This window comes from Passer montanus, unplaced genomic scaffold, assembly GCF_014805655.1.
Source record: "Passer montanus isolate IOZ18808 unplaced genomic scaffold, ASM1480565v1 scaffold5, whole genome shotgun sequence".
NCBI classification, from domain to species: Eukaryota; Metazoa; Chordata; class Aves; order Passeriformes; family Passeridae; genus Passer; species Passer montanus.
In genome coordinates, this window is record NW_024369929.1 from 1149170 (window position 1) to 1174195 (window position 25026).

Sequence of the window (25026 nt, forward strand, 5' to 3'; positions counted from 1 at the left end):
AAGTGTCCCGCCGCAGCTCCTCCCTCACGGCACTCGACGGCCACAGCCCGACCCGGCAGCGCTCGGCGCCGGCACCGCCCCGCGCGGCTCCGCCCTATGGCCGCGCCGCGCCCGCGCCGCTTCCGGGGCACCGGGGCCCTGGAAACCGCGTGGCGTTGCCAGGAGGAAGCGGCGGGCGGGAAGTGCGGAGGGAAGGCGGCTCCGCTCCCGGCCGGGCTCAGCACCCGCCGGGGTTCTGTATCAACCGGCGCTCAGCATCCTCCGGGACTCAGCTTGGCACCCGTGCTCAGCATCCTCCGGGGCTCAGGACCCACCGGGGCTCAGCATCCTCCGGAGCTCAGCATCCTCCGGGGCTCAGCACCCGCCGGGGTTCTGTATCAACCGGCGCTCAGCATCCTCCGGGACTCAGCTTGGCACCGGGCTCAGCATCCTCCGGGACTCAGCACCCGCCGGGGTTCTGTATCAACCGGCGCTCAGCATCCTCCGGGGTCAGGACCCACCGGAGCTCAGCATCCTCCGGGGCTCAGCTTGGCACCCGGGCTCAGCATCCTCTGGGACTCAGCACAAACCTGGGCTCAGCACCCACCGCAGCTCAGCATCCTCCGGGGCTCAGCACCCACCGCATCTCAACATCAGCCGGGCTCAGCACCCGCCGGGGTTATGTATCAACCAGTGCTCAGCATCCTCCGGGACTCAGCGCCCACCGGAGCTCAGCATCATCCGGGGCTCAGCACAAACCTGGCTCAGCACCCAGTGGGGCTCTGCATCAGCCAGGGCTCAGCTCAGCACCCACTGCAGCTCAGCATCCTCCAGGGCTCAGCAAAAACCGGGCTCAGCACTCAGTCGGGCTCTGCATCCTCTGGCACTTGGCATCAGCCGGAGCTCAGCTCAGCACCCCATTGGGGCTCAGCATCCTCCAGGGTTCAGCACCCACTGGGGGAGTTCCTTCCAACCCAAACCATTCCTTGAGTCTGTGAAAGAGGAGCAGAAACTCACTGGTGTTGTCACCTGGATGCTGCCAGGCTGATTCTGATGAAGAACTTGGCCTTTTCCAGATAGATGTTTTAAATTGACATATTCATTGAATCACAGAATCACAGACTGCTTTGGGTTGGAAGGGACCTTAAAGACCATCTCATTCCCTCCCTGCTGTAGGCAGTGACATGTTCCACCCAACCAGGTTGCTCATTCCTTGAAAATGGTTAAAAATACCATGAGGAAAACCTTCCTCCCTGGTGGGCAGGCCTCCAGCCTGGGGACAATCCCATTATCCAGCCACACACATAACAGCTTGCCAGCATATGGGCCCCACCAAGGATAAAACAAAGGTTTATTTGGAAAATGTGTTCAGATCCAGAATTTAGGCATTACGATTATTTATTTCCCCTACTACCTCATAATCCTGAGGCCAAGCTTGGAAATTTTTCCCTGATGCTGTAGTTAAGAAGAAAACAAAGCCCAGTTCTAATAAAAATGGACATTTCACTTTAGGATTTTGCTTTCTCTTTTCAGAGCTATATGCACTTGGCTGTCTCGGTATAGGTTTAGTAAAGGCTTAATATTTCTTATTAAACCTTTTAAGTTGTCAATATCAAAAGTAGAATGTCTCAATCCAGCCACGTGAAAAGCCTGCCCTGGCAGCATCCTGTCAAACCCTACCCATAGCTTCTGCTGCACAATGAGTTTATTTTGCTTATTCTTTGTGCTATTATCTGTGGAAAATAATAATAATGTGGATATCACAATATGGACAATATCTTTGGTCAAAGGAAGAGGCATTTTTGCAATTCAGCTCCCATTTTTTTCTGCTCTGAACCATCTGGGCACTCCCAAGGAGGGTCTTAATTCTGAAAAATGATAATTTATCAATTTTAGTCCGAGTAGTTATTCTGCTAAGTCCTATTAAACGTGTGGATTCTCATTAACCCTGTGATAATCCCTTGGGAGTTTATCTGAACAGCAGCCTGTGTGTGCTGAATGAAGGAGGGGGCGGTCAAAGCTGACCCAAAAAATTTGGGGTGAGTGAGGAGCACCCCAACAGAGGTTCCTTGCCTCCTCATCCTCATCCCAGACAGGTGAGATTCCAGCCTGTTTCCCAAGCACCTTATTATGAAGAGAAAGGAAACATCCTGCTTTTCTTCCTGCATCTCCAGTCGGGATGAAGCAGCTCGTGGCCGCAGGGGCTGGTGGGCAGGACAATTCCCCTTTGTCCAGAGCACAGGGAAGGACAATGAAGCTCCTGTTGAGGATCAGGCACAGGGAGGCACCACCCCAACGCCAGCGTGGGCAGGGGGCACCCTGCAGACACAGACCTCATATCCTTCTGAGTAACGTCCAAAGGGGAAAAAAAGCAAAGTTAAAGGAAAGACAAAGCTTAAAAGTGCGTGTTTTGGCAGAGAGGTGAGAGCAGAGGAGGTGTCAGGGCCTCACCCATCTCTCTTCTAATAAACAGCCCTGGAACCACTCAATCCAGAGCAGGAATATACATGAACAGGTCTGGAATTTACCAAAATTAGTAGTGCTCTGGAAGTAGACAAGTGTATCTCCCTTAACACAAGCAGGCAACACCTGAACTCTAAAGCACAGCAAGGAGGCTGCACTCCAAAAATGAGAAGTCAACAATCACGGCTATAAATTGGACACGGTCTGGTAACACAAAAAGCCTCAAAAATCAGAAAAATCTATGAAACCCCCTCATCTGGGGATGAGATCCCTGAGATTTGGCAGTGGATTTCCCATGGCGGGGTAAGAGGTCGGCAGCCTGACAGCTGATGGCCCTGCTCCCCTCCCCTCTGTCTGTCCCCATGGCCCAGACATCTGCTGTCCCCGCCGAGCAGCTGCCCCCTGCACAGCCCTGGCTGTGGGACAGCAGCAGGAGATCCTTCCTTCCAGCCAAATCCAACAGAAATGGGCCGTCTGTCCTGTGTGGGACTTGAGGGGAGAAGGGCTCTATCAGGAAAAGCTCAAAAGTGCTCTGGAGCAGCAGCAGTTTGTAATTATCCCTGTGAGAAAAAAGAAAAGCCTTAGGCTATGGGGATGAGATAGGATAGCGTCTGTTCCATCACTGTCTGTTGCCCAAACAAAGACCATTTTGCCCCGTAAGATTTAAAATTCAATATATTAGGCCCTCAGGAATTATTTCCTGAACACTTCCATCTCCTCTCCTTTGTTTGCTCACTTTGCAGCTGCTTTTGGGGCATCCAAGAGCTCCTGCTGAGCCACGTGCCCAGTTGTGCCAGCAGTGACCCCCTGAGCTCTCATTTGTGATGGGGGTACATCCAACATCCCCTGGGGGAAAGTGTGGGTGCCCCAGCCTGGGTCAAAAGGAGCTCTTGGACCTTCAGGTGTGAATAGCAGGCTCAGCTGAGAACTGTTTATTGCTCATTAGTGCTCTCAGGGCTGTGCTGTTCTCAAGGTCAGGGGTCAGATAAATAATTTGGACTACCGGAAGAAAATTCCATGTGTTGGGATGGAAATAAAATCTGCTGGGGGGAGTGGGTTGCCCTCACTGCCCATCCCTGACCCTCCAGCACTGCTGGGTGTGAGCAAGGCTCAGGGATTCAGCCAGTGGCACGGTGGGTGATTTTGTTGAAGCCATTTCCTTACCTGGCAAGATAACACAGACTCAGGAAATGAGCCATTCCAGTCTCTCATGCATACATTTATATATTCCCTTCACGTTTCCTAAATAAACTGGTCCGAGGCAGGAGGTGCCTTGTCTGGTCCCTGGCACAGCCCAGCGTTTGTAGCTGAAGCTGCTGCTGACATCTATGGTCAGCCTGGGGTACTGGTGTTTAAAAGTGTTGGAGTCACGGGCAGGACTGGGTTGGAAAACATCTTTAAGTTCCTCTCCATCCCCTCCCCTGCCATGGGTAGGAACACTTTCCACTATCCCAGGGGGCTCTAAACCCCATCAAACCTGGCCTTGGCAGCCACAGCTGCTCTGGGCACCCTGTGCCAGGGCCTCCCCACCCTCACAGGGAGGAATTTCTTCCCAATTTCTTCTAACCCTGCCCCCTGGCAGTGAGAAGCCATTCCCCCCCCATTCTGTCCCTCCAGGTCCTTGTCCCAAATCCTTCTCCAGCTCTCCTGAAGCCCCTTAAGGCCCTGGAAGGGGCTGTCAATTAGTTGTGGTGTTCATATGGATTTAACCAAGATATCATCGTTATAAAATAATTGCTCCCTCCCTTAAAATTACAAGAAATTACCTCAGAAGTGAAAACTACTCTGAAGATATCAAAGTAATACTGACTGGATTTCCAGCTGATTGTTCCCCTTAGGAGGTTCTCTGGACCACACCTCATGCCCTAAGATTGTGGAAATCCCCTTTCACAGGGAAAACCTGTTAGGTGCTGTAACACTGCACCCAGTACAGTGATACAGACAATTTATCTGTAAATGAATTCTCAACACTGTGCATGACCCCTCTTTACCACATTAAATTTCACTATTAATTATATTGTTGGAGTGAAGCACCTCTTGAGATTGATGGAAATCCTTCAGCACAGGTGCAGCTCTCTCAGCATTCTAAGACCCACACAGTGCCATTTTAAGGAGATTTTTATTGGAACAACAATAGCTGGGGAAAAAAAAAAACCCAAAAAACCCCCAAAAACCAAACCAAACCAAACCAACAAACAAACAAACCAAACCAAACCAAAACAAAACCACAAAAAAAAAAGCCTCAAAAAACACAACCAGGGCAAGCTTTTGGACATGGAAACCTCTTACAAGTCTGGTCTTAGCTATAAATTTTATTTTGGGTTGTCTGAAGCTCCTGAGCTTTAGCACTCTCTCCCTTTCTGATTTTTTCCCTCATTTTCAGAAGAGCTGGGTGCTGTTCCTGTTTCCCTATAGTCTCAAAGATTAGCAGCAGGGGCACAGCTGGAGCTAAATCAGCTCCAGCCCCAGGGAGGGTGGGTTGAAGGTCACCCTCCTGTATTCCCAGTGGGGCAGGAAAGCAGCCAAGTAAACATCTTCTCCTGCATTTTGTTCCTACTGAAAACTCAGCTTTAAGGCTGCAGGTCCTGGTGTAAACATTTGGATTTGTGCAGAGGGAGCATATTTATTTGTTTATTAGAGGCAAAAGCAGTTTGGTTGCCCCTCAATACCAAGTGCTGCTCCTTCCTGAGGTTCCCAGCAGGGTGGGTGGGTATCACAGGGGCACATATTTGATCCCAAGCTCTTTCTGTGCACTCACATCCCTCCAGAGCCTCGTGTGTTCCAGCTCCATCAGATTTTATCTGCTTAATGATGTGTGAGAGCAATCCAGCACAGGAAGGACATGGAGCTCTTGGAGGGAGTCCAGAGGAGGCACCAAAACGTTCAGAGAATGGAGCAGCACTCTGGGAGGAAAGGCTGGGAGAACTGGGATTGTTCAGCCTGGAGAAAAGATTTGGGGTGACCTACCTGTGGCCTTGCAGTGCCTGAAGGAGGCAGCAAGAAACATGGAGACTATTTTTACACAGGCCTGGAATGCCAGGACAAGGGGGAATGGTTTCCCACTGCCAGAGGGCAGGGTTAGATGAGATATTGAGAAGGAATTTTTTTTTTCCCTGTGAGGGTGGGGAGGCCTCTGGCACAAGTTTCCCAGAAAAGCTGCCCTATCCCTGGAAGTATCCAAAGCCAGGGCTTGGAGCAAGCTGGGCTAGTGGAAGGTGTCCCTACCCATGGCAGGGGATGAGCTCTGAGGTCCATTCCAGCCCAAACCATTGTGGGATCTGCTGATGAGCAGCTCTTTGATGAGCAGCCCCTCATCCTTCCCCCTTCCCAGCTGGCAGCTGCACAGCCCTGATGGAGCAGCTGATCTGGGTAACAGCTGAGGGCATGCAGGTGTGAGCAGATCTGATCAGAGCCCCCAGGTGTTTGCTGCCTCCCAGGCATTTTTAGAGGAGAAATGGAACTGAGGATACGCTGGTTTGGCAGGTCAAAAGGACAGGAAAGAGCTGCCACTGGTGCCACCACGAGACCTGTCACTGGGATGATGTTTTGTGTGGTGTTAGGGCAAAGAAGTCTGTGGCTTGCTCAGATTTTCCCCTTAATTTACATAATCTTAAAAAAAAATCTGTTAAGGAACAATCAGTTGCTACTTCTCATTCAAACTTGAATTGCTTTTCTGTAACAACTCTCCTTTTTTATCAATAGATTTTTTAGGAAGAGGATTTTACAGCAGTCACTGCTTTCCCCACCAGGCTGACCTACAAGAGCTGCCACTAAACTCTCCTGATGTGCTAAATTTAAATTTTAATCTCCTCCTAACTTCCCCTTTTCATCTGCTCAACAATATCATGTTAATTTCAGGGAGCTTCTGAGGAGGAGCAGAAGCAGAACCCCTGACATCAAGATCTCTCACAAGGCCCTACTTGCTTTTTTCCTATGAATTACCCCAAAAAGTTATGTGGCAACGCCACATATAACAGCCACAATAACAAGTTTTATTCAGTTTTAGCCATTTATTGCTGCCCTAGCTTTCAGAGTTCTGATTCTTTAGAACAACCAGTTTGTTTTAATTAAACTTCATCTCTAATCAGACCAAGCTTCAGCTGCCCATCCACCTCTCTAGTGCCTTTCCAAATCCAGTTTCCCATCTTTGGACAAAGAAATCTTCATTAACAGCTTTTACTACAATAAAGACACAGCACAGGTGTGTGCTCAAAAGGCTTCAGTTTATTAAAAAAACGAGGATCTGCTTTGCAGTAACGGAACCACGATCATGCAATTCTTGCACAAACACAATGCAGGCAGAAGATTAAAGACAAAAGCTGCACAACATACAGGAGGAACTCAAGCAAACCAAGATAAAAATTAAACCAGTGGTTTACAATGAACATTAAGTTCATTGAGTAAAAATTAAGTGCCAGTGTTCGTGCCAGCTCTCAAACTTTTAGTCTCGTACAAAAGCTGAAAGGAAGCCACAAAAAACTGTAAAGAGCTATGCAAATGTACAAAACCCAGCTCGAGTAGGAGGAGCATTTTAACACGAAAATCGAGGTGAGATCACATCTACTCTTCCTCCAAACACTCTCCCTCTTCAGCAGGATCCAGTGGGAGGGGCCGAGCTCTGTAAGGAGCATTAATTGAGAAGCATTAGCAGAAACCAGCTCTGGTTTGAAAGGCTAACAAGGCCCTTTTCCCAAAGCCCAAAGGACTTGGTTAGCCTCAGACAGCACCTTGAGGCAGCAGGACTGACAGGGGCTACTTTATCCTGTGCTCTCTTCCCACCACCTTGTCCTTGCTTGGCCCGACAAACTTCAAATTAAAGGGATGAAAGTTTTCCTGTGCTATGCCAAACGTTTTCTGTTTTACCAACAGATGGGATGCACTTAAAAGCCTTTGTCTGCCTGTCCTGCAGGACAGTTTGGGCCCACTTCTTATGGGCTCCCCCTGGCAGTTTGGGAATACCTACATTTGGTGGAAAAATGGAGGTTCAATCCAGAATTCCCTATGGAAAACAGAGTGTCTGTAAGACAGTATTTTATACTGCTGCCTTCTTAGTCAGTAGTGCAGCCTACAGGTTGAGGTTCCAGCTTGGAAAAGCCATTCAGCTCCTGGCACGTGGAAGTTGTTAGTGCTCTCCTAAGCTTCTCCAAAATTCACTGTGCTGGCAAAGTAATGCCTGAGCAGTAAGAACTTGCCTCAGCTACTCCTCCCATTTTCAGGAACCATTCTCAGGAACCTTGATGAGGTCCCTAAAAACCTTGCCAGACTTTGCTGAGAAGCATCACTTCCATGAGGATACAGAGGTCAGGAGACACACTGTCAACTTGCCCCTTCAAAAATGAACTGGAATTTCACAGAGGAAGAATAATCACAGCTTGCTTCCCTGTAGGGGTCCCTGGATCTGGATTGAAGGCACTTGAGACAGTAGTTCATGTTCAGACTCAAGTGTTTACTATTTCTTATCAGTAAAACAGTCTCACTACTGTGAGTTTGGCAGCTTTTCATTAGAAGGCACAAAATGGCTAACAATCTCTTGTTACAAGGTCTTTTAAGACTAAACTATCCAATGAAGAACTGACAGCTAGATTATTTTCCCTTGTAAGCCAATAACTGATCCCAAAGAGCTGCAATGTGGACTTTTCTGCCCAATTACAAAATGCCACCCAAAGCCATGAAGAAGAAAGGAGCATGAAGAAGAAACCCAGGACAGCACCCTGTGCCTTCCATCTTGCTTCCATCCACAACACACTAAAAATCCCAAAACCTAAATTTCTCACCAAGTGATACACCTATGCTATCCTCTATAATCTAATTCACACTTTTGTGGATTGTAGTCTAGCTTGAAGTCTAGGAAACGTTCTCCATGAATGAGGGTCAGAGTCAGTGCTCCCCTGGGGGTCAGGGCACCCCAGAGCAGACAGAGAAATCTCCCCAGTGCCCTGGGTTTCCACCCTCCCCTTGCCCCAATACCCACTCCAGGCCGCTGGTGCCGGGCGCGTCTCCGTCGGGTGCGCGGCTCTCCTGGGACGGGAGCTTCAGGAAGTCGCTGATGCCCCTCTGCCAGGCGGGCACCGGCCTCACACAGACCCGGTTCAGCCCCGCAGGGCGCCTGGCACCTGCGGAGAGCCGCGTCAGCCCGGGCAGGGAGCGGGATGAAATGAAGGAGGAAGGGAGGAGAGAGGGGAGGAGGAGGGAAGGAAAGAAGAACGTAGTGTGAAAAATGCCTATTATATGATTGGCTTTTTGCAAATATTAAAATGAATATTATATTGTTATGTTAGAAAGTTATGCTGTGTTAATTTTCTTAAGTAGTGTGTTAAATATAGTTTCAGGTTATAACACAATGTTAAAATAGAAACTATGCTATGTAAGATACTTTTTTAAAGAGAGGACTCGCACCGAGATAGCAGCCACAGGACACCTAAGTCTTTCAGAGAAAAAGAATTTACTGCTCTCTTATCAAGTTCTTTCCACCTCGCTCAGCCCTGAAGACACCGTCAGGATTCAGAGGAAGAAGTTGACACTGACCAGACAGAATCCTTCGTTTGAATAGAATTTATGCATCATGTATGAGATGTATGAATATGTAACAGGCTATTGCTTTTAAGGGTTAATTCTCTGTTAACACATGTGTGTTTTCGGGGTTATTTTTTTTTGTCCAGAAAGAGGTACCCGGACCGCCTGCTACTCTTTGTTCTATCCTAAATCCTAATTGTCCAAATTGTTATTACACTAGTTATATTACTATTTTCACAACCATTTTATTACTATGAAACTTTTAAAATTTTAAAAACAAGTGATTGGCGTTTTTCACACTAGAGAGGGAGAGAGGGAAAGAGGGAAGGGAGGAAAGGGAAGACCGAGGGAAGGGAGGAAAGGAAAAGGCTTGGGAAGGGAGGGAGGGAGGAGAAGGGGCCGCGCTCACCTCTCCGGCCGGGCAGCGGCGGCCCCGCGCTGACGCTGCTGCTGCAGCCGGAGCCCAGAGCCTTGCGGGGAGCGCGGGCGACCAGCACTGCGGAAACGGGACAGCGGGCTCAGCAGCGCCGCTCGGAACCCGCCTCAGCCCGGCCCGTCCCGCTCGGAACTCCCCTCAGCCCGTCCCGTCCCGTTCCCGCTCGGAACCCGCCTCAGCCCGGCCCGTCCCGCTCGGAACTCCCCTCAGCCCGGCCCGTTCCGTTCCGCTCGGAACCCTCCTCAACCCGTCCCGTTCTTTTCCCGCTCGGAACCCGCCTCAGCCCGGCCCGTCCCGCTCGGAACTCCCCTCAGCCCTGCCCGTTCTTTTCCCGCTCGGAACCCCGCTCAGCCCTGCCCGTCCCGCTGGGAACTCCCCTCAGCCCGTTCGCTTCCCGCTCGGAACCTGCCTCAGCCCGTCCCGTTCCCGTCCCGCTCGGAACTCCCCTCAGCCCTGCCCGTCTCGTTCCTTCCCCGCTCGGAACCCGCCTCAGCCCGTCCCGTCCCGCTCGGAACCCTCCTCAACCCGTCCCGTTCCTTTCCCGCTCGGAACTCCCCTCAGCCCGTCTGGTCCCGTTCCCTTCCCGCTCGGAACTCCCCTCAGCCCGTCCCGTTGCCTTTCCGCTCAGAACCCCTCTCAGCCCTGCCCTTCCCGCTCAGGACCCCCCTCAGCTCAGCCGGTCCCGCACCCTTGCGGAAGGCTCGTCCACGCTGATCCACCTTGGTCCGCGCCATCCCGGCCCGGCACTGCCCGGCCCGGCCCCGCCCCGGCAGCGCCATTGGCCACGGCCCGCCAATGGAGCGCGGGGCCGCCCTCGTCCCGCTCCCTTCCCGCTCTCCTCTGGCCCGGCGGGATATTGGGAAGAAATTCCCTGGGAGGGCAGCGAGGCGCTGGAACGGGTTCCCCGGCGGGATAACGGGAAGAAATTCCCTGGGAGGGCAGCGAGGCGCTGGCACGGGTTGTACAGAGCGTCCGTGGCTGCCCTATCTCTGGAAGTGTTCAAGGCCGCGCTGAACGGGGCTTGGCATAACCTGGTCTAGCGGGAGGGGTCGCTGCCCATGGCGCGGGGTTGGAATGGAATGGAATAGAATGGGATAAGATGGAATTTACTTGTCTTGTCCAACCCAAGCCATTCCCGGACCCTATGAACCGGTCCCGGAACGGTCGCTCCGCGGCCGCGTTCCCGGGGGGAAGGGAAAGGAAGGGAGGGTGCCGGGCGGTGCGGCGGCGTTTCCTGTCCCCCGCGGAAGATGGCGGCGCCCAGCGCGCTGCTGGCCTGGTGCGTCCAACACCTGCGAGGCGACTTCGGGCTGGACGTGGGCGAGGACGTGGTGAGGTGAGCGGGATCCGGGCCGCGCGGGGCGCTCCTGCCCGCTGGCAGGGGCTCCTCGGCCCGGCACGGAGGAAACACGGTGTGTCAGAGCAGCTGTCGGGAGCTTGCCGGGGTTGTCGCTCGGGTGGAGATTCGGGGAGGGGAGGTGGGATGTGGGGTGACAGAATCACAGATTGCTCGTAGTTCGGAGGGATAGTAAAGCTCGTATCGTTCCACCTCCTGCCATGGTCTTGCCACGGGCTCCACAGAAAGGCGATACGAAAAGGAAAGATAAATGACACCGCTGTGCGCTGAGACCGCGGACCATCCGCCCCCTCACGCGTTTTTCTCCACCCCGGCCCGCCCTAGGTACATCTTGTCCATCACAAACGAGGATGAGATCCGCGAGTACGTTGTTGACCTTGTTCAGGGCACGGATGGGAAGAAGAGCTGGTTTGTGGAAGAGCTGCTGAGCAGGTGGAGGAAATCTGCCCAGCTGCCCTCCGAGCCCTTCCCCGCCTACCGGAAAAAGGAGGGTGAGTGCTGCAGAGCGGGAAGGTCCCAAATAAACTCGGTTGTTGTGCTTACAGACAATTCCATGCCACGAATCCCTGTATGGACACCATCCCATTCCTGACTGTGGGGCAGTTTAAAGCCTGGTTTTGTGGTAGCAGGCCCCCAGCTGGGTAACAATTAGCATTGTCTCCATGACCAGAAGGCATGAGCTTTATTATGAGAATTCTGCAGTTTCTATAGAAACAATGGTGGACCTAAGACCTGAAAACCTCTCTCACACTATTGGTGACTATCAGTAACACACTCTAGAGACCCATATCTGTAAACAGTGGTTACAGAAAAAGACAATAATTGTTTGGATTCTTTTCCTCTAAGTTTCCCACAGCTTCTACACAGCTTCCCAGGATTTTTCTGGGAAAGTCTGTGCCCGCTCTCTGTGGCCAGAGAGCTGCTGCCACACGTTTTCAGTGAGGAAGTGGAGCCCAGGGACATCTTTCTCCTGCTGGCGCTCACCCAGCCTCTCTCTGTGCTTGCTCTCACTCCCAGAGGCTCTGGAAGTGCCACGGGCTGGGGAGCAGGGCAAGAAGGGGAAGCGCAAAGGGCGGAACAAGCAGGAGAGCCCGGCGTACAGCGAGCCCAGTGCCCATGGGGAGGAGGTGAAAACCCCTCTGGACCTGGCCAAGGTCAGTGTGGGGACAGGGGCTCACTGGAAAGGCTTGGAACCTGGGGAAAGAGGTGTCAGACACTGATTGGAAGGGGGAAAGGAGTGTCTGGGATGTGTCACACTGGGATGCCCAGGCTACGCCTCAAAGCCTGGGGTCATCTTTGGGCCCCTCACAAGAAAGACATTGAGGGGCTGGAGCGTGTCCAGAGACGGACCCTGGGGTCAGTTTTGGGCCCCTCACAAGAAAGACAGTGAGGGGCTGGAGCGTGTCCAGAGACGGAAACAGAGCTGGGGAAGGGGCTGGAACACCAGGAGCAGCTGAGGGAGCTGGGAAAGGGCTCAGCCTGGAGAAAAGGAGGCTCAGGAGGGACCTTGTGGCTCTGCACAACTCCTGACAGGAGGGGACAGCTGGGTGAGGATTGGCATCTACTCCAAGGAGACAAGGGACAGAATGAGAGGAAATGGCCTCAAGCTGTGCCAGGGGAGGTTTAGGTTGGATATTAGGGAAAAAAATTTAAGGTAAACCGTGGTCAGATACTGGAAGGGACTGTCTGGGACAGTGGTGGAGTCACCATCCATGGAGGGATTAAAAATGTGTGGATGTGGCACTTGGGGTGGGAGGAAGGAAGGGAGAGAGGAAGGAGGAAGAGGGAAAAGGAGGGAGGTGGGAGAGAGAGGAAAGGAGGGAGAGTTATTGATGGGTCTCTGTGATCTTGGAGGGCTTTTCCAACCTAACCATTTCCATGTTTCTGTGATATCCAGGCTGGGGAGAAAGGTTGTGTCTGTAACTGGGAGTAAAATAATCATCAGGTAGAAAATATGCCAGCATGGATTTTTCTCCCCCAGAAAGCCTGGGGGGAGAGAGCAGGTAAAGGAAGTTGGGGCTGTAATTAGGAATAAAAAGGATTTTTATCTTTGAATCAGATATGAGGGTGGGGAATTTAAGCCACCAAGTAGTTAGAACATCCCTTCCTACTCTATTTAAACTATCTCAGTCACGCCAATTAAAGCTTTAATTAGCAACCAAAATACTTCAGAAAGAAACTGTGGAATAAGAGCAGAGAAACACCAAAACCTGAGAAATGCTGCAATTCCTGAGTAAGGAGTGGAACTTGAATTCACTTTTTTAAATGGAACTTTTTGGAGCAGGGAGGCTGCAAAGGCTGAAAGTATTTGTAAAAGTGTTTATAGGATAAACCACAACATTTTTGAATTGGTGGGTTAAAAGTGGACAGTGATGTTCCATCTCTTGTAGTTACCTTCTAACTTAATTAAAATATGAAAAAAAACCAAAAACAAACAAGTAAGAAAGATCTGCCAAAGTCAATTTATCCTATTTTGGGTTTATTTTGTGGTGGCAGTGCTTGAATCTGGCAGTGGCACTAAAACCAGTTGGACTTTACTGGGGGGACTGGAAATGCTGCATCTGCTTGTCACTAAACCAGACTGAAACTCAGAGGTGAATCATGGAATCACTGAGGCCAGGCCACAGAAGGAGGAGCAGAATTTGTTTTACAGCTCAGCACTTGAACCCTCCTGTGTGGAAAACCTCTGCTGAGGTGGCTGTGCCAGGTGGGATTTGGGGAATCTGCTGGGAGCTGACGTGGCTGTGGATGCAGCAGCCTTGCTGCCACCCTCAGCTGTGTCTGGGGACAGGCATACCCAGGGTGCACAGCTACCAACAGGGAGTCTGAATAATCCTTGGAAATGAACTTGGGAGTGGTGCCTTGTGAGGCTGACCTAGAACAGAGACTAGACAGAGCTAAAGAGTAAAGTAGGGATTTATTAAAAGGCCTCAATGGATCCACCTTGGGCAGCACTACCCAGAATGGCCACAAAATGGATCACAGGTCATGGGGATATATTGGAGTTAATTGCCCAATTACAGCTTTAGCCCATGAATCCCATCCTGCTTGTTTTTCTCTCTTTGGTTCTCATTGTTTGTGCTCTTGGGCCTGAGATCTGTATTGGCTGTCCTTGGGTTCCCAGGACAGGGGAATTGTTTTGTCTCCCTGCTCTGTGAAGAGGGCTTACTATCTCCTAATATGAAGCCTAGACTTACACACTAAAGCAGCACAGAATCTGAAAAATACAAAAGCTAAACCTGAGGCATCAGGAGTAGCTGAGCTGCTGCTTGGAGCTGTTAAACAGGTGTGGGGCTGTGTGGAGCACAGAGAGCAGTGCTTGCTGCCCAAATCCCACCAGCTGCAGCTGGCATGGGTGGCAAACTTCGAGTGCATCCTGGTGTCCTTGCTTTGTTTGGATTCCTTGGAGCTTTTCTGGCAGGCCTGAGCTTGTCTTTCCGCTCAGTCTGGGGTCTGGTCCAAGTTTCATTCCAGTGAGGCAGAGTAACACTTGTCTGAACCTCCTGGCCTGCCCAGGGGTCAGTGCTCTCTGCTGCCAGTGCTGCCTGGGAGCACAGTTTGTTTGTTTATTTTTTTTCCTTCCCAGGCCCAGGAGAGCAGCAGTGGGGTCAGCAGCAGTAGCATTTCCTCTAAGAAGAAGCCCAAGTATGTCAGCCTGTACACCAGGGAGGGGCAGGACAGGCTGGCCGTGCTCATCCCGGGCCGCCATGCCTGCGAGTGCCTGGGCCAGAAGCACAAGCTCATCAACAACTGCCTGGAGTGCGGGCGCATTGTCTGTGAGCAGGAGGGCTCCGGGCCCTGCCTCTTCTGTGGGGCCCTGGTGAGTAACCAGGGAGTTTCTGCTCGTCCCTGGGCAGGAGGCTGGAGAGGGGCTGGGAACACAAACCCCGTGAGAACGACCGAGGGAGCTGGGGGTGCTCAGCCTGGAGAAAAGGAGGCTCAGGGGTGATCTTATCACTCTGCAGCTCCCTGAAAGGTGGCTGGGCTCAGGTGAGTTCTGTTAAGTGCTCTTTCTCCAGGCAGCACTGACAGAACCAGAGGACACAGTCTCAAGCTGCACCAAGGGAAATTTAGGTTGGATATCAGGAAAAAGTTTTCCATGGAAAGAGTGATAAACTTCTGGAATGGCCTGCCCAGGAGGTGGTGGAGTCACCATCCCTGGGTGTGTTTAAAAAAAGACTGGATGTAGCACTCAGTGCCATGGTTTAGTTGAGGTGTTAGGGCATGGGTTGGACTCCATGATCTTTAAGGTCTGTTCCAAGCCAGTGATTCTGTGAATTCTGTGCCCCGCTTGGACCTGGAGAAGTTGGCTGAATTAGCCCTTCGGGTAGAAGTTCCTCTTGCAGAGTTCTAAATCAGGGAAAGAAACAACCTGTTAGGAGGGTTTCCCCTATAATTTACATGGCTTTGGAGCTTGTCTGGTTTCTGACAGTCTCCAGTGTGTCACTGCAGTGACAAAATCTGTGCAAGCCTTCAGCCCCATCCCAGGCACAGCCCTGGTCACCTTGTCAGGAGCAGTGTCCTGCTTTTCCTTCAACTCTTGCATGATATAGATCCTTTGGGATACCTGTTAACACCCCCATTTAGTTCAAAGGGCACCTTTTGGAGAAAGGGGACAAGTTATTGATGGCAGAGAAAATTCTGCATGTGAGAGGAAAACATTAATTGGGTAGAGCAAAATGTTTTAAAGCAGATTGGTTACTATTTTGAAAGATCAGTTTAACTCTCAGTGGCCAAGGAGGAGAGAAAAACTCTTGAGTGAAGGGTTGTGTTTCTGCCTGGCATGGTTCTGAGCTCATTTCTTGTGCTTTGAGCTCAGTCAGCAATATGTCCACCCACAGAATGGGGAGAGACCAAACTCTACATTTCTCTTTTAGTAAAGAACAACCTTCCAAGGTTCTCCCCATGGCAGTGGGGAAGAGGAGGAGGTGTAGATTGTCACTGGCACTTTAAACAGAACTGTTGTCCAGGACTCTGAAACTGGTCAAGCTGTGGCATCCTTCCCATGTGATGTCCTTCCCAAGCCTTTATTTCCTTCTTTTCCTCAGGTGTGCACTAAAGAAGAGCAGGACATTCTTCAGCGGGACTCCAACAAGAGCCAGAAGCTGCTGAAGAAGCTCATGGCAGGTCAGTAGCTATTCCATACCCAGAATAGAATGAATCCAAATGTTTGTGTGCATTATTTCCTTCAGACTTCATTGAACCACTTGCCCTCATTGCTGCCCTTTGTCTGTCGTTAAAGAGATGGATTGGGAGTTGGTTCCTTGGTTCCTCCTGCAAGCCCTAGGCAGCATTTCCAGGCTTCAGCAGAGGTGACAGTGGCAAGTGTCAAATGGCAGCGTGTGGTGTCCTTTCCCTGAGGCCCCAGGGCTGCTCATGCAGCATTCCAGAACCAATCTCATGAAGTGGATCATTGTAGCAGTCCTTGAAAATTAGGATAAGTCTCCTGTGGAGTGTGTGCTGTGGAAGATAAAGTGCTGCTGTCTGAGTTGCTGGGCTTAGAGAGGTGGTGGTTAATATTTTCTAATGGCTTTTCTTGTCTCACACTTACCTTGGGAGCTAGAAATAGGAACAGAGCCAAGGAAAGCAAGAGGAAATACTACCCAGTGTCCCAGTGAAGACCTGTGCATTGTGGGGATGTTTGTCTGAGTTTAGCTGAACTACAGCCAAGGTCGTGGTGTTCTTGGTTGGAAAATACACTTTGCTGAGGAACTGGGGAAATATTTACTCCAGATCTGGGCTTCTCCTTAGAGCTGTGGAGATGGCAGCAGGGTGGAAGTCCTTGAGAGCACCAGCCAGTCTGCCCTACCCTTCCAATATAGATGTTGGCATACTTCAGGATCCCTTTCCTTACCTGTTTTATCTCTTTCCCTCCTGCCCCTGCCAGCTCTTGTTTTGTTTTCCGTGTAGGTAAAAGCTGGAATGTGGTTTGCTGTTTGTCTTGGGAGTAAAAATTGTGGATCACTGACCAAAGGAAAATATAGGCAATTGTTTCCCTGAAATGAAGGCATTTCCCAGTGTGGTGAAATGCACTGGTTTGTTCCATCATGGCCTGGGTTCAAACCTTTTTTTGTGGTTTTCTTTGGTTGTTCCCTGTGGGTTGGGTGGGTCTGGGCCCCTTCCAGGAGGGGTAAGAAGGAAGAGCATTTGCTGGGAATAGATTTCTCCATTTCTGGAAACAGCTAGTTTGGGGAATCTGATGTGATGTGTCAGAACAGGATATTGTTTGTGGGAGGCACAAACAGCAGTAGAAGGCTCTGGGTCTCCCTGGGGTCTGTCCTGGGCAAGAGGCTCTTTGTGGGGGTAACAACATGTGGGAAGGGTTTGGCTTTTAGGAGGGGACTCCTAAAAAAGCTGGGGTTGTTGCTGAAGAAGAAAGAACCAGACCTTAGAACCCCTCCTGGTGCCTAGAGGGGCTTATGAAAAGGAGGGAAAGGGACTACTTAAATGGGCATATAGTGATAGGACAAGAAGGTATGGTTTTAAACTAAAAGAAAAGAAATTTAGATTGGATTTTGGAAAGAAATCCTTCTCTGTGAGGGTAGTGAGGCTCTGGCACAGGTTTTCCAAAGAAGCTGTGGCTGTCCTATCCCTGCAAGTGTTCCAGGCCAGGTTGGGTGGGGCTTGGAGCACCCTGGGATAGTGGGAGGTGTCCTTGGTGTTCCACCATGGCAGGGAGTGGAATGAGATGAGCTTTAAGGTCCTTTTCAACTCAAACCATTCCATGATTCTATGACCCAAGGCCCATGGTTGGTGAGGGGCGGGATTTTGACTGCCCAAATTGTTAGGGAAGGGTGAAGGAAAACCAAAGGCCAAGAGCTTCTCCTTAAACTCTACCCAGACTTCATCACTGTGATATTTAAGTGATTCCTCCTCTTTGGAGGAAGGAATCTTTGAAATGGGTTTGAGGGAAAACTGTGGCTTCAACCTCCCTGGAAAGATGCTGATCGTACTGCAAAGCTGTACTTTTACCTCCTGGCATGGCATGTAGTTTAGGGAGCATTTCTGCAGCCTGGCCCACCCAAATGGCTTTAACACACTGACTGCTGAGCTGTGTTGTGTTTTGTGCCTCAGGTGCCGAAAGTTCAGGGAATTTGGATGCCATAAGCAAAGGCTTGCTGCCTCAGCAGGAAGCAAGACTCAAATCAGGCCTGGAGATGGCTGTGAAGCACAAAGACAAGCTGTTGGAATTTGATAGGACAAGGTAAGACAGTAGGTGGGAGACTGTCATGAATAGTATAAATTTCCTGGCAGGTGAGGTGCCTTTAGCAGAAACATTGGGAATTCCTTCTAAAACCCAGACTACAGCCGCTGACACCTTAACTATGGCATTTGAGTGGGACAGGAGTGAGTCTCTGGAATGGATCCCTTTTGGGTGTCCTTGCTCTTTGTCCCTGACAGTCCAGCTCTCCAGAGGGATGGGAAAGAGCAGGTTGGAGGCTGTGTTTGAGGCTCTGCTGTGGTCCCACTGTGCTCATCTTCTTTCCCAGCGTGCGTCGGACGCAGGTCATTGATGATGAGTCAGATTACTTCGCCACGGACTCCAACCAGTGGCTCTCCAAGCAGGAGAGGGAAGCACTCCAGAAGAGGGAGCAGGAGCTGCGGGAGCTGCGCCACGCCTCTCGGCTGGCCAAGAAAATCACCATCGACTTCGCTGGCAGGCAGATCTTGGAGGAAGACAACAACATGGCTGAGTACCACAGCAAGTGAGTGAGGGCTGGCAGCGTGCCCGAGAGCAAGGAGGTGCAAATCCTTATGGAGAGTGGTCTGACACGCCTGTTAAAGCTGCCTGGGAAAGAGGTGTTTCAGAAGGCCTGTCTCAACAGAGCCACTTGAGCTCAAATTCACACCAAGCTGAGTTTCTGCACTAGAGAGCAGTGACTGCTCAAACTGGAGATCAGACTGAGCAAGGAAGTAATTTAGTGGGGGGGAATGGGGCAAAAATGCTTTGAGTCAGGGTGTGTGGGGAGAAGGGAGATTTCCCAGGGGAAGCAGGGAATGTTCATCCCTCTCCTTTGTGCTTGCAGACTGGATGAGACCATTGCAGCCATGAGCTGTGGCGCACTGAGCGAGCCAGCCAGGAGCCCTGGGGCAGAGATGACACCAAACTCGGGGGTTTTGGTGAATCCCCGTCTCCTCCAGCCTGCTCCTCTGGTCAGTGGGGCTTCTGTGGTTTATTCCAGAGTAGTGACTAATTCTGGGGAGTTGAGCTTGAGAATTGTCAATTCCAGCACATCTGTAGAAGGGGATCTTTTGGGGAAAAGATCACAGGATGGCTTGAGCTGAAGAGACTTTAAAGACAGTCTCATTCCATCCCCTGCCATGGGCAGTGTCACCCTTCACCAGACCAGGTTGCCCCGTCCAACCTGGCCAAGAACACTTTCAGAGATGGGGTGACTTCTCTAGACAACCTGTTTCAGCATCTCACAACTGTCACAGTACAGAGTTTCTCCCTAATATCCAATCTAACCCTTCCCTCTGCCAATGGGAAGCCATTCCCCGTTTCCCCTTGTTTTTCACCCCCTCTTTCCTCCCCTGTGTTGCTCATTGGCCGTCTCAGTTTGGGATACAGAAGGTTTGACAGTGCCCTGCTCCTGGTGGGTTGTTTTAGTGGAGTTTAGCATGCTGCCTCCTTTTCAGGCGTGCAGAAGAATTTCTGAGAGTCAGCCTAAGGCTGTGTCACCCTTTCACCTCTATTTTTTGAAGCCTTTTCTGCCAGATTCCCATTTTCCAAAGAGCATAAGGGTAATGAAAGAAAACTTCGGATAGGATTTGCACACATTGCTCCTGGAGAAGTGCTAACCTTTTTCCTGTTTCTTTTGAACACTCTTAAGTGGGTAGACCAAACTGGTTTGCTCCCACAAAGGAAAGCTGTTCGTCCCATGGAGGCTGGAAGTGAGTCTGGCTTGGAGCGGAACCGGCTGCGGATTCAGGACCGAGAGCTGCAGGAGATCTCGGATGATGGTTGGTGCCTCAGCCTGCACCAGCCCTGGGCTTCCTTGCTTGTCAGAGGAATCAAAAGGTGAAGGTATCCCTGGCAGCTACTGCTCCACAGGGCAGGTGGGAAGTTATGTTCCTCAGAGATCTCTGTGGTCCCGCTGGCCCTGTGCAGTGACTGATACCTGGGATAGCTCCAGGTGTGGAAGCTGTGCTTCCTCTTCCAGTGGCTTGAGGAGCTGGAGAATATTTTTTTTAGGGTAGTACCTAACCTGTAAAGGACAAGTTTCTTCACAGTGGGTGAGTGTAGAGAGAGGCTGAGATTTCACTGTTATAGCTGGGGTGTTCTTGTGTGGAATTTGAAAAGTAAATAAGGTAATCACTTGAAGTATGTTCTTCTGGGTTTTTTGTTCAGCATAAAGAAGGCAACAGTGGCACCAGGCTTTGTTTAAAAGAAACCCAACCCTTGCCACTGCCTTCTTCCCCCTGGGCTGGAATTGGGTTACAAAAAGGAGCTGCTACTGTTAATAGTGAACAAAGAATCTACTTTAGCTTTTTTTTTTTCCCTTCACCACATTTCGCATTTTGGAGACCAAAGCTTTTTCACTTCCCAGGTTAAAGATGCTGTAAATCTTAATGTGTCAGGATTCTTCATCCAGGTGTTCTGGGCATGCTCCAGTGACTCCGTACAGCTGCAGAATTCCCGGATCTCCAGACAGCTGTTCCATGCAGAGACCTTGTCCCTTATTGCTCCCTTGATTTTTCTGTGTGACTTTGAGAGCTTGTAAGGGACTTCTGTGAGCAGATTGTCCTGTATATGTGTTCTGCTGGCCCTGCTGGGGATTGATGTCCTCTAAAGCCCTGAGAACATGCTCTGCTTTATTTGTGACGTGGTTTTTTGCCTATCTCAGCTTTTCTTTGTGGTCCTGACGCATTGCTTGGGTTGGGATAATCAGGGCAAAGTTTAGCAGCAGGAATTGACTATCTGTGAGTGAAAATGTGGATGATTTCTGCTGAAGTTTTAGTCCTACCTTTTCCTCTGTTCTTTAGGGTGGAGGGCAGGACCTGGTACACATCTCATCGAGGGAGGTTATGGATTGCAGCTACTGCTAAAAGACCTTCCCCTCAGGAAATCTCAGAACTGGAGGCCTCCTACAGAATGCTGCTCGGGAAAGGTGAACTCCTCTCCTTGGTTCTTGGAGTGATTTGGTACATAGAGCCACATAATGAGCAATGTCAGAAATCCCTCTCTGCTGAGTAGGGAATGCTGTATATAAAATTAAATTTCCCAGCCCTAGTCCTTCACGAGGAAGATCCTCACCTGGAAAAGGCACCCAAAAAAGTGTTAAAATTGCTGTTTGTGTTCTTGTGCCTCAAAAAGTGCCTAAAAAAGCCTGAATGGAGAGGGAATGCACTTGGGGATTGGAAGACCCCAGCTGTGTGTGGGAATATGGGCTCCCTGAAGAGCTGTTTCTTTTGCTGCAGATGTGGAATTTCCAAGTGATTATCCCTCAGGATGCCTCCTGGGCTGTGTGGACGTGACTGATTGTTTATCACAAGAGCAATTTCAGGAGCAGGTGAGTACAGAAATGAACCTTTCCATGCTTGCAGCAACCAGCAGGTTTTTAAAGCTGTGGAACTTGCCTCTGGAGAAGACGTTGAGTGGAAATTTTAGATTGTGTTGAGAAGACACAAGTTACTGTAGGGATTTATGTGGCAGAGGACATGAGGGGGCCTGGCAATTCAGGACAGCATGGAAACAAGGACAACTCTGCTGCAGTGGTGGTGCTGTGCCTTGGGACTTTGTCCCTGCCCTGTGGTGCCAGTGGTACGAGTAGCTTGGCCTATGCAGGGGGGTCATGGTCCAGGGCTGCTGGATCTGCCTGGTGCTTCTTGCAGGAGCTGCAGGTCACAGTGGCCTCACTGGTGATGTCACACTGGCCTAGCTGGTGAGTGTTGTGCCCTGTTTGGGGCACTGAGTGACCTGGAGATGGAGCCATGGAAAGGTGGGCTCTTTCCCACCAGGAGGATGGACAGGAGAGCCACAGGACTACCTGTAGTGAAGCAAGGCTGGAATCAGGGGTGTCTTGAGAAATCTCAACCTGTGAAAGTCCATGGGTGATGATGATGTGTGTTCAGATGTGCTGAGAGCATTGGCAGGTGGCCTTGTGAGGCCACTCTTAGTTTGGGATCCTTATGAAAACCAGGAGGGGACTCTTTGTAACTGTTGCATGGTTAGAAAGGGAAGGAAGGAGATCTGGACACTTCAGGCCAGTTAGCTTCACCTTGGTCTTTGGGAGCCTTGTAGAGAGATTACTCTTGGAAGCCAGTTTTGGGCACGTGGAGGAAGAGGACATTAGGAATAGCAAGTGTGGATTTACCTAAGAATAAACTCGTGCTTTACTAACCCAATGACCTTCTTGGATCCAATAGATAGAGTGGAGAGTATCTGTTAACCTGCTGTCCTAGAGTAGGCACAAATCCCAGAGGAGTCCAAACCAGTGGAAGTATTAATTCCTCTTTGCAGTGGTTAAACCACATATAGAATACTTGGGTCACCATAAAGTTGTTGCTAAGCTGGAGCAAATCCCATGGAGACCACAAGGGTGGTTAGGGGCTGGAGCCCTGTGAGGAGAGGCAGGAGACAGAGATCTTCCACTTCCTGCAAGGAGATTGTTGGGAGACAGAGCTGGGCTCTGTGCTGACATAGATGGCAGGAGGGTCATAAATTGAAAGGGCTTAAGGAATCAAATGTGCCTTAAGGAATCAAATGTTCAATGTGGCTTAAGGGAACAAATTACCATAAGGATGACCCAGCAGTGGAGCAGGCATTGCCCAAGGGGTTGAACTGTCTTCACTTGGGAAAATTTTCAAGACTCAAGAGGACAAAGCTGTGGGCAGCCTCACCTGAATTCAGTGTTGGCCCTGCTTTGGTGGGGAGGCTGGACTAGAAACCTTCTGAGACCTGAGTCTGATGCTGTGACTGACTCCATGCTCCCAAAATCTGGAGCGGGAGCTTTCCTAGGCGTGTGTGTTTTATGGAGTTACAAAACCTGCACTTAGCAAACACAGCATGGCTGTTCCTGATCCCATTTCATCCCTGCTCACTCCGCTGCCCCTTGTGCATGTGGTTTGGTCTGGTGGGAATCACTAAACCATGACCATCTTGTGAAGTGGAATAGATGGGTTCCTTGGGAAGGAATCCACCAGGATGATCTTGCTGTGAAGAGCTGGAGAGGCAGCAGGAGTTGGGGCTGTTTTTCAGGGAGTGCTCCTCTGGTTTTCCCAAACCCCGTGAGGTTTTTATCTGGGAGACGTGCCTGGAAAGACAGGGAGTGTATTTCTGATGAGATTGTGTCTCTTAATCAGAGGAGGAAGGCAGAGAAGTTAGAGTATGAGCAGCAGAGGGAGCTTTGGGACTGGAATACCATGAAACCTACAGGAGTGTTTGGCTTTGTATGGGAACAAGCCTTGGGAGAGAGAGAGGAAGGGGCACTGAGGCCATTGTAGGCATTTTCTCTTGTAGCATCCACTAAGTTGCAGTTTGGGCTTCAGTGGAGATTCCTGTCCATCTCCTGCTGTTTGTAAGAGTGATGGAAAAATAGATCTTGGTCTCTTACAAGTACTTTTCTGTTTGTCACAATCCCTCCTCTTCCTTTGTGGATGTGTTGTTCAGGCATTGGCAGAATGGCTGTGACAGCATCTCTGATCTGGGAATTGTGCTGTAGGTAACCAGCTTGAGTCTTCCCAGGGAGGACTTTCACAATTAGCCACATTTTCTGGAAATCCCTCCCAGTTTGTGGGCACTGCTTGGCCACAGAGGGACTGGAGGCAGAGCAGTGTATTCCAGGAGCACCATTATCCAACCTGTTAGTGACAGATTTCCCTTTCTCCTCAATGCTGTGGCATTTCCCAGGTTGCATTTCTCTGGCTTTTTGCTGCTCCCGTATTCCAAACTATTTATAATCCCTAATTTCCTGCATTTCAATGGTGATTTTGTCTGTTTTTCCCAGGATTCCTTTAAGCAGCAGTAAATTCCCTCGCTTGTGTGCTAAAATCCAGAGATGTGAGTCGTTCTGCAGTTGCTTTCTGAGGAAATGTCTGGTTTTTTTGGCTCTCAGGAACAGTAAGTGCATCTGAAGGAAGCTGAGCTGAATTTAATTGCAATTGTCAGCAAGATGACAAAGTGTGCAGCACCAGCTCAGAAATCTGAGTTGGGTCTCGGCAGGAGTAAGAAATTCCTGTTGCTCACGTGGCTGTTTCAGCCCGGGTTCATCAGCAGTGTCAGCACTGTGATCCAGCCATTTCCCAGGGTGCAAAGATTCCTTGTAGCTCAGGCAGAAAGGCAAGGAACATGATGCTTTTTCACCACTTAGGGCATGCAGAAACATTGGGTATTTTCAAGGAATGTGTGAGCAGGCGAGGGGAGGTGATGCAGAGCAGAGACCTCTCGGGGATTGAGCTCTCGTGGAGCTTTTCCAGGCGCTGTGCTTTGACTCACACCTCTCCTCCTCACCACCTCCTGTTTGAGGCTCCTGCATGTTCCAGAAGAAATCATTTCACAAGTGCAGGGTGAGCCTCACTTGCAGGTTATACCAACCTCCCGAGGATGAAATAGTTCCTGGCTTGCTCATGGTGTTTTGATGGTGATCCAGTGTTTCTTGGCAGCCACACAAGTTTGGTTTGACTCTTGTGACTATTTGTTCCCATAGGCAAGAGAGACTGTTCCTGGTCTTAGGTCTGTTTTTCTTCATCCTGAGGGTGTTCAGCCTGGAGAAGAGAAGGCTCTGAGGAGGCCTTAGAGTCCCCTCCAGTGTCCAAATGGGCTCCAGGAGAGCTGGGGAGAGTCTTGGGACAAGGAGTGCCAAGACATGGGGAAATATCTTCCCACTGCCAGAGGGCAGGATTAGATGGGATATTGGGAAGGAATTCTTCCCTGTGAGGGTGGGGAGGCCCTGGCACAGGCTGCCCAGAGCAGCTGTGGCTGCCCCATCCCTGGAAGTGTTCCAGGCTAGGTTGGACAGGTCTTGGAGCAATCTGGTCTAGTGGAGGGTGTCCCTGCCCATAGCAGGGAGTAGAATGAGATGAGCTTTAAAGTCCTTTCCAACTTAACCCAATCTGTAATTCCATGGCTTCATGGTCTGTCCCCACTGTAAGTCTCCCATTACCTGTCAGCCCTTTCACTGCTGTCACCCACTCCCTGTTTAGCACTGTCTGCAGATTTAATTTCCCTGCTGTTTGCATCCTCTCTCAAGTTGCTAATGAAGATGTTGTGGCACCCTGCTGGTATTTTTCTATCATTATCCTCATTTAATTTTTTTTTTTTTACACTTGTGCTCAA

The 25026-nt window shown here is 50.3% G+C and overlaps 2 protein-coding genes across 2 annotated transcripts in view; one reads left to right on the plus strand and one right to left on the minus strand.

The window, feature by feature from the left end:
* Positions 1-6646: 6646 nt before the first annotated feature.
* PCLAF (PCNA clamp associated factor) lies at positions 6647-10185 on the minus strand. Its single transcript, XM_039723226.1, has 4 exons — positions 10080-10185; positions 9365-9451; positions 8414-8555; positions 6647-7060 (listed from the first exon to the last, which is right to left on the minus strand). Exons 1-4 carry the CDS (start codon positions 10168-10170, stop codon positions 7003-7005), a joined length of 378 nt encoding a protein of 125 aa, XP_039579160.1. The 5' UTR covers positions 10171-10185; the 3' UTR covers positions 6647-7002.
* A 383-nt stretch (positions 10186-10568) lies between these two features.
* TRIP4 (thyroid hormone receptor interactor 4) overlaps positions 10569-25026 on the plus strand; it is a 28770-nt gene continuing 14312 nt past the window's right edge. Inside the window, 11 exon segments of the mRNA XM_039723432.1 lie at positions 10569-10727; positions 11073-11239; positions 11766-11902; positions 14335-14568; positions 15797-15875; positions 17823-17952; positions 18239-18454; positions 18776-18902; positions 19583-19770; positions 20736-20860; positions 21171-21262. Coding sequence (XP_039579366.1) covers positions 10642-10727; positions 11073-11239; positions 11766-11902; positions 14335-14568; positions 15797-15875; positions 17823-17952; positions 18239-18454; positions 18776-18902; positions 19583-19770; positions 20736-20860; positions 21171-21262 — 1581 coding nt within the window. The 5' untranslated portion in view covers positions 10569-10641.